At 39.9% G+C, this 15,167-nt stretch overlaps 1 protein-coding gene across 2 annotated transcripts; it reads left to right on the top strand.

Annotated features, from left to right (window-relative positions):
- The first annotated feature begins 415 nt into the window (after window positions 1–415).
- LOC100829148 (probable histone acetyltransferase HAC-like 1) lies at window positions 416–14,866 on the top strand. 2 transcript variants are annotated; one of them, XM_014897488.2, is made up of 17 exons: window positions 416–687; window positions 1,208–1,429; window positions 1,669–1,774; window positions 2,594–2,819; window positions 2,961–3,452; window positions 4,611–6,295; window positions 8,013–8,309; window positions 8,404–8,682; window positions 10,982–11,110; window positions 11,217–11,417; window positions 11,565–11,707; window positions 11,789–12,098; window positions 12,203–12,342; window positions 12,959–13,037; window positions 13,140–13,532; window positions 13,885–14,102; window positions 14,209–14,866. In XM_014897488.2, the coding sequence occupies exons 2-17, from the start codon at window positions 1,269–1,271 to the stop codon at window positions 14,315–14,317; spliced, it is 4,968 nt and encodes a 1,655-aa protein (XP_014752974.1). In that variant the 5' UTR covers window positions 416–687; window positions 1,208–1,268; the 3' UTR covers window positions 14,318–14,866. The 2 variants fall into 2 exon arrangements, with proteins under 2 accessions (XP_014752974.1, XP_014752973.1); XM_014897487.2 differs by having other exon boundaries at window positions 417–687; window positions 4,605–6,295.
- The last annotated feature ends 301 nt before the right edge of the window (window positions 14,867–15,167 follow it).

The raw sequence follows: 15,167 nt of genomic DNA, 5'->3' as shown, positions 1-15,167 counted from the left end.
TCCTTCAGTTTCCTAGTGTCGTCTTTACATGTTTATCTCTCTTTTATGTCTTCCTTTTTCTCCTTTCCTGTCACTGCACACAAATCTTCATGGTTCTGCAGCGGGATTCCAACTTCCGTTTCATGTGTAGCGGTTTTTAGCGAAGAAATTTCCTGGTAGCATAGCAACAATTTAAGTAAAAACTTGTTGGATAAGCTTCGGCTTCTAAGATCATGTCATGGATGACAAAAACCTACAAAAACCCAAATTCACTGTTGGATCCTATAGTTTGTTGATAAAAGGAGCTCAGTGTGTCATGTTCATAGCGTGTAAGCAACAGAACGAAGAAACAAGCTAGACGGGATTTCCACGCCCATCTAGTCTAGGGTTAATAAACCGGAAGAGGCAAAGAGGAAGAAACCCAAAACCCAACGTTAGAATTTGGCTGGCACTACAAATTTGGAGGAAACACGGCAGGATTTTGCCCGGCCTCCTTCGCGGCTCCCTTTTCCGTTCCCCGTTCCCGTCCCGACGCGTTTCCCCCCGTTCGTCTCAACTTCTCCTCAAGTTCTCGCGCTCGCACGAGCCAAACCCTCCTCGCCCTTCCACCTCGCGGCCGTCGTCCTCCCCCGCCTCCTCTCCACCCCTGGGCTGGCGCGGACTGGGGATCCAATCCGGACTCGGGATCGACTTCTTCTTCGTTTGATGGTAAGCAAGCCCTAGCTTTTCCCGTCAGCAGATTCTTGCTGTTCCGGAGAGAGCGAGCTCTGTTAAGGCCGGATCCTCTGTCTCGAGCGATCAAATCGGGATTTTGGTTCCTCCCCGCGTTTCTCGATTAGTTGCTCGTTTGGGTGCTGCGTGGTGGTCCGGTCCGGTTCCTCTCGTCCTGCTTCGTCGGCGATCGAGCGCAGGATCGATCCGTCTCGGTTGACCACTCGTGAAGGCGCGGGTGCGTCCGCCCATGTTCGAGTAGACATTGTGTTAGGGTGTTTCTTGCTGCGAACTCACCATTCTCTTCTCCCTGAGTCTTGGAGGGTTCAGTTAAGCTCGCCCTTGTCACTACAACGGGCGAGGTTGTGCTGTTGCTCTAATCGAATTTGCTAGGTTTTGCTTTGGAATTTGGATTGAGCTTGCTTTCCTGCCTCTTTTTATGTGCTGCTGCGCATTGTGTTATTGATGTAAGCTTGATAACTTATTTAGTGGTGGTTTGGTTGCTGTATGTATTCAGCTGTATATGATCACCAGTGGGCGATGATGGCGATACATTGATACCCATTTGAGGGGGCAAGATGAATTTGGGGCAGGCGGCACACCTGTCTGGGCAGACCGCACAGATGAATCCAGGCAGCGGGCATGGGATGCCACAGCAACAACAGCTGCAGGTCGCTCCGGGCCCCCCTGGCATGGATCATGAGTTTATATCGATGCGCAGAACCATGCTGGAGAGGATGTAAGCTTTTTACTTCTTGACAAACTCTAATAGTTGATTGGTTCTGGTGTAACCAATCATTTTTTTTGTTGAGAAAATGCAAAAGCATTGCGTCTCGTTGTATTGAAAAGGTGTGGTGTAACCAATCATGCCTAGTTGTTAAATGTACATCAGTCTAAAGAAAGAACTGCTTACTGGAGGATGTATTTAAACCGCAAGCTTGAATATGGTGTTAATTAACGCCAATTTAACATTGGCAGAGCCGACATTTTCAAAAAGACGCGAGGACTTACTAAAACAAATCAACAGCTGATGCACCTCGTGAAGCAGCTTGAAGTCTTTATGTACAAGAAGCATCCGACCAAGGTAATCTGAATCTTTTATGTTGTTTTCCTTAGGCACACAAACCATAAATATGCATGCCTAAGCAAGAATTGGAGTATATTTTATTTCTAAGAAAGAATATCCAGATGTGAGGAGTACGTGCCATTCAACTGGTTCAGTAGGTTGTGGTGATGTGTATTTTCCGGACCGGGCACCAAAGGATAGCTGAGACGGATCTCGAAAGCTAATGTACCTACGTTGTCTGAATACCATGTCCCTGTTCATAAACAAGTTCCTATATAAGACAGAAAAAAACTCTAAGCTTTCAATCTTCTGGTGCCTTGTGCAGGCATCTGGAGACCAGCAGTCCACACCCATGCTTCCTTCTTTTAACTCAATGCTATATGCTATATAATGAATGTAATAACTGAAAGATTGCAACCTTGTGCCACTTGGCTAGTGAAATGGCAGGATGATGATGACGAGATATAGGGACACAGATGTCTAACACACTACGATGCTTCGTTTTATGCAAATGTCCAATGTAGCCAAAATCTGTGGGATTTCAGCGTCACGGGAAATCTTGTGGATGCAGGGAAAAAGGTCCTTATATAGTTAAAAAGAGAAAGAGTATTCACCACAGCATTGTCTCCCTGAAATTTGACCCTATGACCTGCATGTCAGTGAGACATTATGAACCCCTAACTTTCTTGCCCAGATGTGTAATCTGTTTTCTGTATGTGCTAAAAAGGTTAAGTTAGTACTTCAGTTTACATTTGGTTTTTAGCAGTCGTTTTGCTGTGTTAATATTTGCACCATTAACTCTCTCTCTCATTTAATATTTTAATTTCTTATGTGCAGGCTGGTTACTATGAAATGCTCAAGGGATCAATTGAGGTACATTTGGCAGAGGCTTATAAGGCTTTAAAAGCCATTCACCAACGTCAACAAATGTTGACGCAGGTATCATCTTCCTCCAACAATGGCACAATGATTCCAACAGGCGATATGGCTCAGAGTGCAAATGGGAATTCTGCAATGCCCTATTTAATGGACACCAAAGCCACCGGTCATAACTCAATTACAGGTGTGAATAATGAATAACTTTTTTTTTGCGGATAATAATGAATAACTGTTGTTGGCTTATATTTAGAGATACTATATTCTCTGTTTTCTTTGGCCGGTCCATAATACACTGCAACTTACTACTTACTATGTTTGCTCGAAGGTTCCATGCATAATCAGTATCAGAACCCATCCACCAGCATGCCACTAGATTCTACCACTAGTAGCGTCTCAGTGGTGACAACTTCAGGGAGCTTGCAACGACAGGCAACTCATACGATCCCAACTCTAGGGTTTAGCAATCAACCTACCTTGCTTGCTAATTCTGAGTACTTAAGTGGAGTTGGATGCTTTAACGGGAAGTTGAATATCATGCCACAGATGCAGCAGGAACATAAGCCATTTGATAATGCTCAAAGTTGCTATCCAGTGCAGCGCCTTGGGGGCGATGCTGGTTCTGGGGTACACTCAAGCATGCCAGATACTTCATCATATGGTTCATCGGATGCAAAAATGAATGATGGCATGGGATTACGTTCGAATTTGCACAGAACCACGCCATCAGAAGCATTTGCTAACCCATCTCCTTATGGCAGTTCTTGCAACAAATCGTTTCATCAGCAGTTTAATGCTTTTCCTCCACAAAAGACATCAAGTACGTCTGCTTTCTTTTTATAGATGGAACTATTTTATACCATTCTATTTGATTATTGTGCCTCTATACAGAGGAAAACTAATCGGTAGTGATCACACTCTTCGCTGCTACAAGTTCTGTAAAAAGGCATATGGCTTTGGAATCTGATTCTTGATCCATAAATTATCCATCTCAATTCTCACCTACAGGAATGCATTTAGGAAAGAAAGAAAATACCTTTGGGTCATTATTCATTTATTAGGTACAAAAGTAAAATGTATATTTGCTTTTGTTCAATTGGTACTCCCTCCGTCCGGAAATAAGTGACCTGAATTTATCTAAATCCACATGTTTCTATACACTAAAACACGCCTAGATACATATGAATTTAGACAAATCCAAGTCACTTATATCCAGACGGAGGGAGCATAAAATACATGCAACCTGTTAGAAAAGAAGGACATACCTGGTATGGTACTATTTTTTTTTTGCGCGAGTGATATGGTACTATTGGAGTTACTGTTCAGGTATCATCAAGGCAGTCACCCAGTTGCCAGGACTGGGAAGATCTTATTTTGTCAATTAAGTTGTCTAGTTTCTGATAAATTTGATTGGTTTCTAAAAGATAAGTTTAGCTTTCTATTAGTCTATCCTCTGTGCAAGGATGAGTATTGTAAGCATGCAAAGTATGAATTAAGAGTCTTCTCTTACCAAAAGTTGTTTTCGTCCTCCCTTTGTTCTGTAGAGTTCTAGAGGTCTATCTCCTCCCAAAATCTGTTCCTTAAATAAATGATAAGGATCACAAGGAAATAGTACAAAATGTATGCAATTTTTGAAATTCTTGATGTAGCCCTGAAAAAAAAAACTTCATGTAGCAAACTTTCTACAACGATGTGCAACACATAGGAGAATTATAACTTCTATCAGTTTATTGTTTGCAGTACTGTAATAGAGTTGTCCTCTTGATAATCTTTTGAGGTAGTATTGTCTATCTTGATAAACTTCACATGTTACCATCATAAGTTGATTTTATGGTTGGCCGCGAGACTTGTTACCATCATAAGTTGATTTTACTTGTATTTACTTTGTTTTTTCAATTCACGAAGTAATGCTTGCTAGTTTTTTGGTACTGCAATACCGTAAACACTAAACAGTGTCTGTTTTCTTCTGTAGCATCAGCTGATATGACTATCCCTATAAGTTTCTATGACACTGGTTCTTCTGCACCTACAAGCAACCTGGCCACTAATGATGCAAATTTTCTGTCTAATTCAATAATGAATGCTGAGTTTCTTACAAGTCAGGCAACCACTCAATCCCTTCAGCGACAGCCCCAACATTGTATGAAAGCTGAACTCTTGGATCATAAAAAAATAGTGAATTTTAGTGCATCACAGTTATCTCAAGAACAGCTACTCCGGCAGCAGCAGTTGCAGCATTGTCATTCCCAGTTTGTGCAAAATCATTATAGTTTCAATTGCCAGCAGCAAAATACACAGCAGCATCAGTTTAATCGAAGGGGCAACTCTTTGGAGCAATGTCAACTTGGTTCTGGTCATGCTGACCAACTGTTGGGCCATGGAGACCTATCGCACAGTGAACTGATGTCTTCCCAAGTAACCAAGTATGCTAACCTCAAGGGCCAGTGCCAACTAACAAGTTCTCAGGATAATGACAACAGGGGGCAACATTTTCACATTCCAGCTTTGAATTCTCATGGTTCTCAGCCGTTATTGTCCCTGCACCAGAAATCTGTTGGTGGTTTGAGTGGTGCCGGTTGTTTCGTGAATGGAAAGTACACTGAACCATTGTTGCAACCACATTTTAAATCTCAACCAATAGACAAGGCGCATGTGACTAATTGTTTTTCAATTGAAAAGCAGGGCCAGGATTATTTTTGTGGAACAATGGCAGAAGATAGAGGACATCAGCTTGTTTCATCTGATTCTCTAATTGTTGGTTGTGCTGTGACTTCATCTGATCCTAAATTGCCAAAGCTCTTAACAAGAGGATATATACAGGCCACACGAAAGATGAAAGATGACCTCAATCAGATACGGTGGTTGCTAATGTTGAAGCATGCAGAGGCTTGTCCAGCTCCTGTAGGAAGTTGTAAATCTCAATATTGTGCTTCTGTACAGGAAATTGTGAAGCATTTTAGGGACTGTCAAACAAAAAGGTGTGCTTATCGGTACTGCAGCCAATCAAAGATGTTGTCTGGTCACTATGAAAAATGCATTGATGAGCACTGTCCTGTCTGCAGCAAGGTAAAGGAAAGATTGCGCCGCTCTTCTGAACAGGCACACAAGCTCACTCTTGATGAGCCTATATTAACTACTCAAAAGAATACAATTCAACAAACCACCAATGGAGCACATGATGATAGGATGGACATTGACCTGGTGGTAGTTCATACCTTTGATGAGCAACCACTGGCACCAAAGCGTTTAAGGTTGCAGCCCATGTCTACAAATGCACCGGAAAATAAAAACCCTAATGTCGATGTTTCTGAAGCAAACCCAAGGTTTATATCGCAGGAGCAAGAAACCAAGATGGTCCCAAAACAGGAGGTCAATGTGATGGCTGATATGCCACCTCCAGAAGATCCTGTAATAATTGGTCATGGTATTGATGGGAAAGTAGGTGCTATGCAAAATAATGTGATTTCTGGTGTCCAGCAAGCAAACTTATTGGCTGACAAAGACATGAATAAGAATGTTGTTGATTTTAAGAACAAAACAAATGGACGTACCATGATGGCCAAATCTTTGAAACCAAAGATAAAAGGTGTTTCTCTCATGGAATTGTTCACTCCAGAACAAATTAAAGAGCACGCTGACAGTCTGAAGCAATGGGTTGGTCAGGTATGCTTCTTGAATTTGGAAAAAATAATATCACTATTACGATTTGATATCTTTTTGCACAGTTGCTAGGCACGTTCAGGGGGATCTAAGGTTGTGACAAATGAATTAGAACACCAAATAGATATGGTCAAATTTCTTCTCCGTTGCTTTCCCATGTTAAATCTGCAATTAATTAAATCACTATCTTATTGGTTAAGTTGCACATATTTAAGCCTGGAACTGCAGTACAGAAGAATGTGTAAGTTAGTAAAATGATACTGCAAAATTAATTCTGTATATGGAGTGGGATGAGAATATGAATGGTTGGATGTCTAAGAAATGTGATCCAGACTTAGCAAATTATCAGGCAGCTTCTGAATCGTGAATCAGCATTTCCTTTTTCTCTTGATCTTTGTATAGCTTTTATTATTGCCATGTTCATGTGGTTGATACCGGAGTTATAAAAAAACTGGTTTCATAAAATTGCCTCCTCTATAATGAACCTTGTATATTTTTGACCAGGTAATTTGTCAAATGATTTTTTTGATAGAAAAGCAATGTAAAAATAAATATTGTACTCCCTCCGTTCCTTAAAAGAGGGCATATTAACTTTCATTAAGACAAGGTTTTGACTTAGAATTACTGTATTAGTATGTGGCTTGTAAGATATGAAACCACAAGTATTATAAAATACTTTTGATAATAAATCTAACGATACTAATTTCATGCCACATAAATCACATCTTAACATAGTAATTTGTGGTCAAAGCCTTGTCTTAATGAAAGCTAATATGTCCTCTTTTAAGGAGTGGAGGGAGTAACTAGTCGATTTTGAGTGTAATTTCCCACTGCCCAGTGGGATAAATTTTACTTATTGTACCATGGTGCATGCACAGTTTTGGAAGGATGCTGTACTGTTAGATGTTACTATATATGAAATACCAAATAAAAAGAGGGGAGGAAGGGAGGGGGCACAACATACCAAATACCGATTACTTCTATGCAAGATGATCACCATTTGTCGATAGTAAAGATTGCAGTTATTTACAAGCATTTACTCTTGGCAAATTGCAAGCCCGCAGAAATCGATTGCTTGCAAACATGGCATTTTTTGTAAGCATGATATAAATACCCTTTTAGTTCGTATTTTCAATCAGGTAAATTATATAAAAACTCATAGATCCAGTGGTTTTAAACTTTTAATAACCCTGTTTTTTTTGTTACCGACGTACTCCATCCGTCCCATTTTGTAAGTCGTTTTATATTTATTTCGGATACCAAGAAAGTTTGAATCGTAAGTTATTGCTGCATCTAAAACGCATTGGAACGATCTCTCCTAATTAATCGCACACCCCCACGCCTCACGGCCCCACCTGCGTGTACTGGTCGAGGCTGCATACAGCCCGTGCATGCGCACCTAGCCCAGCCATGCAAAAGCCCTTCTGTGTGGAAACTGAAACTTTAATTAGGTGATTCCTAATACGACACTTCTTACTGGAAAAAAAATAAAAACGGAAACCTAAGACCATATGTAAAATGGGATGGAGGGAGTAATCAGCTGATTTCTTTTTACCTGATTGTTCTATTACTGCTTGTATTTACAACCCCTGACAGTTCATATCTTTTGCCTTTTTTAATTAATAAATAGACTGATTAAATAATGTAAGCATTTCCAGCAATTGTATGCTCGTGGCACCTACAAAGTATTAACTATTTTTTCTGTTCCTTTATTTGACAGAGTAAAGCTAAAGTTGGAAAATCTCAAGCGATGGAACATTCTGAAAATGAGAACTCATGCCAGCTTTGCAAAGTAGTGAAGCTTAATTTTGAACCTCCGCCAATATATTGTTCTCCCTGTGGTGTTAGGATAAAACGAAATGCATTATACTATACTGTTTCCACTATTGAAACCTCCCACAATTTCTGTATGTTGTGTTACAATGAGTCTCGCAACCACAAAATTGAGGTTGAAGGGAAGCTAATTGACAAGGATAAACTCGCCAAAAAGAGAAACGACGTCGAAACAGAAGAATCGGTAAGCATTTCAATTTTCCTTTTGGTAGGTTGTGACTTGTAGCTCTGTACACTTTTCTTGTATGCTAATGTATTCTAATTGATTGGCTCTACAGTGGGTTGAGTGTGGCAAATGTCAAAGCTGGCAGCATCAGATTTGCGCCCTTTTCAATAGCAAAAGGAATGATGTAGGAGAAGCAGAATATATTTGCCCCAAGTGCTATGTTTGGGAGATAGAGCATGGTTTACGCATTCCTTTGCCGCAAAGTGCTGTTCTTGGTGCTAAAGATCTTCCAAAGACTGTGCTTAGTGATCATATAGAAGAACGCCTTTTTAAAAGGCTTAGAGAAGAGAGACATAACCGGGCACTTCGTGATGGGAAAAGCTTTGATGAGGTTAGTGCGATAAAAGCTGGTCTCAACAACACAAATTTTGCCTGTTTTATTTTACAAAATCAGTGTGATAAAAGCAGTTGATTATGGTGCAAGAGGTCTCAGGTTCAATTCCCATACTTAGAAACCTGCAGCTCCTGCATATTTTGATTTTCTTTTATATAAATTGTCTATTTTAAATTTAATTTTGTCAGATCCTAGGTCCTTATTTTCATGCATGTGCAGTTGTGCTTGTGCACCTATTAGTACTGCCTTGTTTTGTACCCCCCGTTATGCCCTTATCTGCTACAGGTGCACCTTTTGAGTTAATGCCTTCGTGGCAAGAGTACGTGTACCACACTGAAGTTTGTAGATGAGTTTCACAGCTTGAGCACAACTGCACACCATACATTTTCACCCCTTGTGCCTCTTGGCATTCCCATAGCCAGATCTCTGTTATTTACAAACTATATTACAACTGATATGATGAAGAGTACCTGTTCTAACCTACTAACATGGTAAAGATCCAGCAAAGCAAAGGGTGTAAGAAATGTCAGATATTTGCAGCGTTAAAATTGTTATCCAAATCATATAGTACATCATGGTACACACAAAATTGTATAATGAAGCAATACCAAACATATAGAACTTTATATGCATCATTTCAAAGTTTCATTCTTTGAATGCATATTAAATCTTATTTTCATACTTTTAGTTTTAGTACACATTATATACATACCTGTATCAGACTGAATAAAACTGATTTAGAATATATCATACTTACCTGTATCAGACATTCATAGAGTAACTGTAATGATTTCGCAATAGCTGTATCATCGGAGTGAAAAAAATCTTTGACATGCCCTAAGTCACCCACTAGATTACAGGTGTGTTTGGATCTTCTGCTAGTCATGCCTAGTTGGGCAAGGATTTCTAGCTAGCACAATCTACGGCCTGCAAGGGCGTGGCTATTTGTTTGGTTCATTTGGCTTGCTACTAGCTAACAACAGAATATGAACACTTGTTTGACAGTAGTTACCACCACTACGAGGTAACTGTAGAAAAAACTACTGCCATAATGGTAACTGCTACAATGTAAGTCTAGAAAACTTGTTCGAGGTTGGTAGTTCTTTTGGAAATATCTCCATAGCCAAATGTATGTTGATTCTCTGTCCTCATGACATTAACCATGAAATCTCCATGGCTAAGTTAAGAGACTTGGGCACATAGTAAGCTTAATTGTATTAACTTTGTTGAGAGCCTGTAAAAATGCAGCACCACCTTTATTTCATAACCAAGTTATAGCAGCAGCGTGAATTCAAAAGACAATAATGGGATTGACTTTCCTTAGCTTCTTCTGTATGTAGTTCTGCACTGTGTAACGCTCTGGCCTCTGCTTGAAACTTTCTGCTAACAAATGAGTCAAAAGAATTAAGTTTGTGTAGCAACCAGACAAAGAACTTAGCAGACTGCTGTTTTATCTTGTGGTGTTACTGACAAACAGTCCCCCTTTACCTCTCTATTAGTGCAGCTGATGCTGGTTAGGTCCATAGGATATGGATAGTCTTTTACAATGCCATAAAATAAAGCGATATCGTGTCTATTTTCCTTTGCTAAAGCGGTATTTCCATGGGTTTGCCTTGGTATCGTGTTCATATTGTCATATTGAATATCCGGGTCGATTGCTTGCGGTGCACATAATGCACACAGCTCTAGTTTCTGGTTGGGCTGGCTCGATGGTTTTATACGAATTAGCGGTTTTTGATCCCTGTCATCCTGTTCTGGATCCTTGTTGTATAATCAAGGAATGATATACATCTAAAATCCAATCGAAATTAGCCTATAAAAGAAAGATTACCATTTCTTGGTAATGTGTAGGAAGAAGGGGTCATATTTTCTTTTTTAGGGATTGGGAAATTTCGTCTATATGGTTCATTTTATATACTGTATAGCATAACGTTCTTCGGGGCAAAAGTTTCTGATCATTTACGTATTCCAATAAGGAAGGAGGATTTTCAATGCGGGATATAAAAACATCTCTCTGTAGCACCTGTGCTAAATACTGTTCAGTAAGCTGATAAGATGACCGCCATTATATCGACACAAACAACAAGGCTGACATTCGCCTGTGATGCATTTTTTGTTAACTTAACGTGCTAGATTGTGCATTGTTAGCACCGCCTCAATTACTTACTGGGGAATTATGTCCTTGAGTACAATGTACCATCATTATGTTCACCATTCTATTAATTTTTCGCAGTTGCTGATCTCTAAGTGGAGATTTCTTTTTTGTTTGACTTGCTTTTTTTTTCTCACTTGTTAGGTTCCTGGTGCAGCTGGACTTGTGGTCAGGGTTGTTTCATCAGTGGACAAGAAATTGGAAGTTAAACCACGTTTTTTTGAGATTTTTCAAGAAGACAAGTACCCAGCAGAATTCCCTTACAAATCCAAGGTAACAAAACAATCCAGCCATTTCAAATACAAAATGAGTTCTTCGAGAGGAAAGTCTAGTTAATTGAGGTCCTCATACTTTTGGAATATTATGAAATATTTTGCAGGCTATTCTCTTATTTCAGAAAATAGAAGGTGTTGAAGTATGCCTATTTGGCATGTATGTTCAAGAATTTGGTGCAGAATGTGCAGCCCCAAACCAACGCCGGGTTTATCTTTCGTACCTTGATTCTGTCAAATTCTTTAGACCTGAGGTAAAAACAGTGTCTGGGGAGGCCTTGCGGACATATGTCTACCATGAAATTCTGGTAATTCACTATGCCTAGTGAGTTTTATGACCATAAGTTTTAGAAAGTTTAGGTATGGCAAGCAGAGTGTTAATGGCTTCCTAAATTTTAATTTACTCTAACTTTCATTATTTTCAATTTGTGCTTAGTATGATATTGGTTTTACAGATAGGTTATCTTGAGTACTGTAAGCAGCGTGGATTCACTAGCTGCTACATATGGGCTTGCCCACCTTTGAAGGGTGAAGATTACATTCTATACTGCCATCCTGAGATTCAGAAGACGCCAAGGTCTGATAAGCTGCGCGAATGGTAAGACCATAGATGGCCATTTGTGTTATTCTGCTCATAAATGATGTTTTGCATTATATGGATTAAAGAATACTTTCACAGGTACCTATCTATGCTTCGAAAAGCTATGAAGGAGCATATTGTTGTTGAGCTGACAAATCTCTATGATCACTTCTTTATCACTACAAAAGAGTGCAAAGCTAAAGTTACCGCATCTCGCTTGCCATATTTCGATGGCGATTATTGGCCAGGAGCTGCAGAAGATATGATCAACCAACTTTTCCTAGAAGAAAATGATAGTAAGTTGCAGAAGGGGAAAGTAAAGAAGGCTATCACAAAAAGAGCTCTTAGAGCTGCTGGGCAGACTGATCTAAGTGGGAATGCTTCAAAGGATGCTATTTTGATGCAAAAGGTATATATATATATAGATAGATAAATATATAGATATATCGTCATGCAACAACTTTGTATCAGTTGTCACATGTTATTCTGAAACATCAAGTTGATACTGTGCAGCTTGGAGAAACCATTTACCCAATGAAGGAAGATTTTATCATGGTCCATTTGCAGCATTCTTGCAGTCACTGCTCTATTCTTATGGTAGCTGGAAAACGCTGGGTCTGCCATCAATGCAGAAGTTTTAATATCTGTGACAGGTAAGTTACTTACCTTAATTGCATTTGTTAATTTCATGTGATATGGCCAATATATGGTACATCTGTTTGGTAGATGTCTAAGATGTGCATGATTATAGGGGGTCTATACATGCTGCAATCCTAAAAGCATCGCCAGTTCTGGCACAATTATAAGGTTTTTGAAATAAAAATAAAATATGTTACTCTCTCTGATCCAAATTACTTGTCGCAGCTTAGACTAGATACACATGTATCTACACACTGAAATGTGTATCTAGACAAAGCTGCGACAAGTAATTTGGATCGGAGGGAGTGGCATAATAATGTCAAAGGAAATGGGATCCTTGTGGAATGCTACAGGAGAAAATGTAAAAGAAAAATATCAACAAAGGCCCTGCTCCAACTCTAGCTTATTTTGAGCTTGTTATTGCAACATTATAAATATACTGAGTTTGGCTCTTGGTGATGCACAATTTTAATTGTAAAGCTAATGCATAACCAAATATATTTTATTATCACTAACAGCCTAATCTCCAACCAGCTTCATATGTCGATAAACTGCTCTAAGCTCTGCTTATATCTAGTCTAGTGTTAGCTGCTGCCCTTGCTTCCAAAACTGATGAATTTGTTGTTGCAGTTGTTATGATACAGATCAACAGCTTGAAGAAAAGGAGAGGCACCCAAATAATAGTAGAGACTCGCATGTGCTCCATCCAGTAAGTTCTGGATAACTTATTATAAGTACTCAAAGTTTTTGACTCGTTATGAAGAAATAAAGCAAATAATCGCAAAACTTTTTGTACATAATATCATTTTAGGTTGAAATTGCTGGGGTGCCTGGAGATACCATGGACAAAGATGATATCTTAGAGTGTGAGTTTTTCGACACCCGACAGGCATTTCTGAGTCTCTGTCAAGGAAATCGCTATCAACATGACACACTTCGCCGTGCAAAGCATTCCTCAATGATGGTGTTATACCACCTCCATAATCCAACTGCACCAGCTTTTGTTACCACATGTAATATCTGCAAAAATGATATTGAAACTGGTCTAGGATGGCGATGTGAAGAATGCACAGACTTTGACGTATGTGCTGCATGTTACCAAAAAGATGGAGGTGCCAATCATCCTCACAAGTTAACAAATCATCCATCATCCACTGACCGCAATGCTCAAAATAAGGAAGCTCGCCAGATGCGTGTTCAGCAGGTGATTTATATTCTGAGAAAAAATAATTCCAGCATGTACATTTTTGTATGCTGCCACTTAATTTCTTGTTGAATCGTTTAATACCAATGCATGTCCACTTATTCTCTTGAAAACCAATTTTGCACACTCATAATGCTACTGTCCTGTACACCAGATTTATCCTTTCAGCATAATTGACATACTGACAGTTTTTGCAAGACTGTTGCTTCTGTGAACATGGTTGCCTATGAACTTTCCCAGTAACTTGTCTTTGTGAGAAAAGAAACCATTGTTTGTGCTATCCACTTTGTAGATTAACCCATAAAAGTATCAGTCTTAACTAACTTATGATGTTCGTTTCATGGATCTACAGGCACGGAGAATGCTTGACCTCTTGGTCCATGCGCACTCATGCCGTGCTATACCTTGCCTGTATCCTGACTGCCTAAGAGTTAAGCGACTCTTCAAACATGCGATGATTTGCAAAATACGGGCAGCTAAGGGTTGTAAAGTGTGTCAGAAAATGTGGTCTCTCCTTCAGCTCCATGCCCGGGCTTGCAAAGAATCAAAATGTAGTATACCAAGATGCAGGTAACAAAGCCCCTTCCCTTCTTGCCACCCTTGTACTGCTTTAGTTTTCACTACTATGCCACTGCCATTGAGGACAGATGAATAATGTTGGGTTGCTTGAAAACAGGGATCTCAAAAACCACCTAAGAAGGTTGCAACAGCAGTCTGAGTCCAGGAGGAGGGCAGCCGTAGATGAGATGATGAGGCAAAGAGCTGCAGAAGTTGTTCGGAATTAATAAAGTCAAGTATACATGTAGAAAGAAGATAGCGAGTACATATAATCAGTGCAACTCTTCTGATGCCCAAAAGACAAGTTCATGTTGGGCAAATTGAGAGGATACAGCTTCAGCAAAACATCATTATACCAGACATGGAATACCTTGGTCAGAAAGGGTGGTTGCCTCCTGGGTCTGCACCCATGCTAACAATTGTTTCCGCACACCGATTGATGATCTCGTCGAGAGGCTCCGATGATTATCTCGGCAACTTTTATACTGTATGTATTCTAGCATTGGTCTGTTTTGCAGCCTGCTCATGTACATTAGAATCATGGACACTTGGACGGTGCCCCGTCATGTGTAAAATAGGGCATGGTAGTGGTCACCAAAAGGAGAGTAGAAACATGTCATAGTTGAAATTTTGTGTTGTTGTCTCGATTCATAGACTGTAGGAAAGAAACAGGGTTGCTGTCAGACATTTCTTTTGTTATAGTTCCTGTCCCTACATTTTTGCAGTCTCTGTAGGGCGGATCTTTATATATATATAAAGAAACTTGTGACATTACATGTTTCTGGTCCTATCGGCAACAGTATTTCCCGCATCTCCATTTTGTTTCCGTATCGCTCTGTCGATTTCATATTCTCTCTTTGTGGCATGATTTTGCAAGCTCAGGATTATCCAGATTCCTGGAGCGGATGTATATATGGGACAAAACAAAAGAAATACAACTGGATGGCTTGATCAGAGTCTGGCCTGATCTGGCTGAGAAATAGTCCCGCACGGAAGAGGCAGGTGAACCCAGCATAGCCACGTCGGCAAGCCGTGCCACCCGCTACCACGCGGCCACGCCTCCCGCTTCCCCTCCTC

Source organism: Brachypodium distachyon, chromosome 1 (genome assembly GCF_000005505.3).
Source record: "Brachypodium distachyon strain Bd21 chromosome 1, Brachypodium_distachyon_v3.0, whole genome shotgun sequence".
Taxonomy (NCBI): Eukaryota; Viridiplantae; Streptophyta; class Magnoliopsida; order Poales; family Poaceae; genus Brachypodium; species Brachypodium distachyon.
The sequence above is the reverse complement of the archived record's forward strand: the minus strand, read 5'-3'. Positions and strand labels throughout refer to the sequence as shown.

Excerpts from the sequence above, each read along its gene's own strand:
- LOC100829148 (XM_014897487.2), top strand. The coding sequence starts at position 1,269 with ATGAATTTGGGGCAGGCGGCACACCTGTCTGGGCAGACCGCACAGATG. Across the intron at positions 2,820-2,960 it reads CGGTCATAACTCAATTACAG|GTTCCATGCATAATCAGTAT; the intron begins GTGTGAATAATG and ends GTTTGCTCGAAG. Across the intron at positions 13,038-13,139 it reads ACTCGCATGTGCTCCATCCA|GTTGAAATTGCTGGGGTGCC; the intron begins GTAAGTTCTGGA and ends ATATCATTTTAG.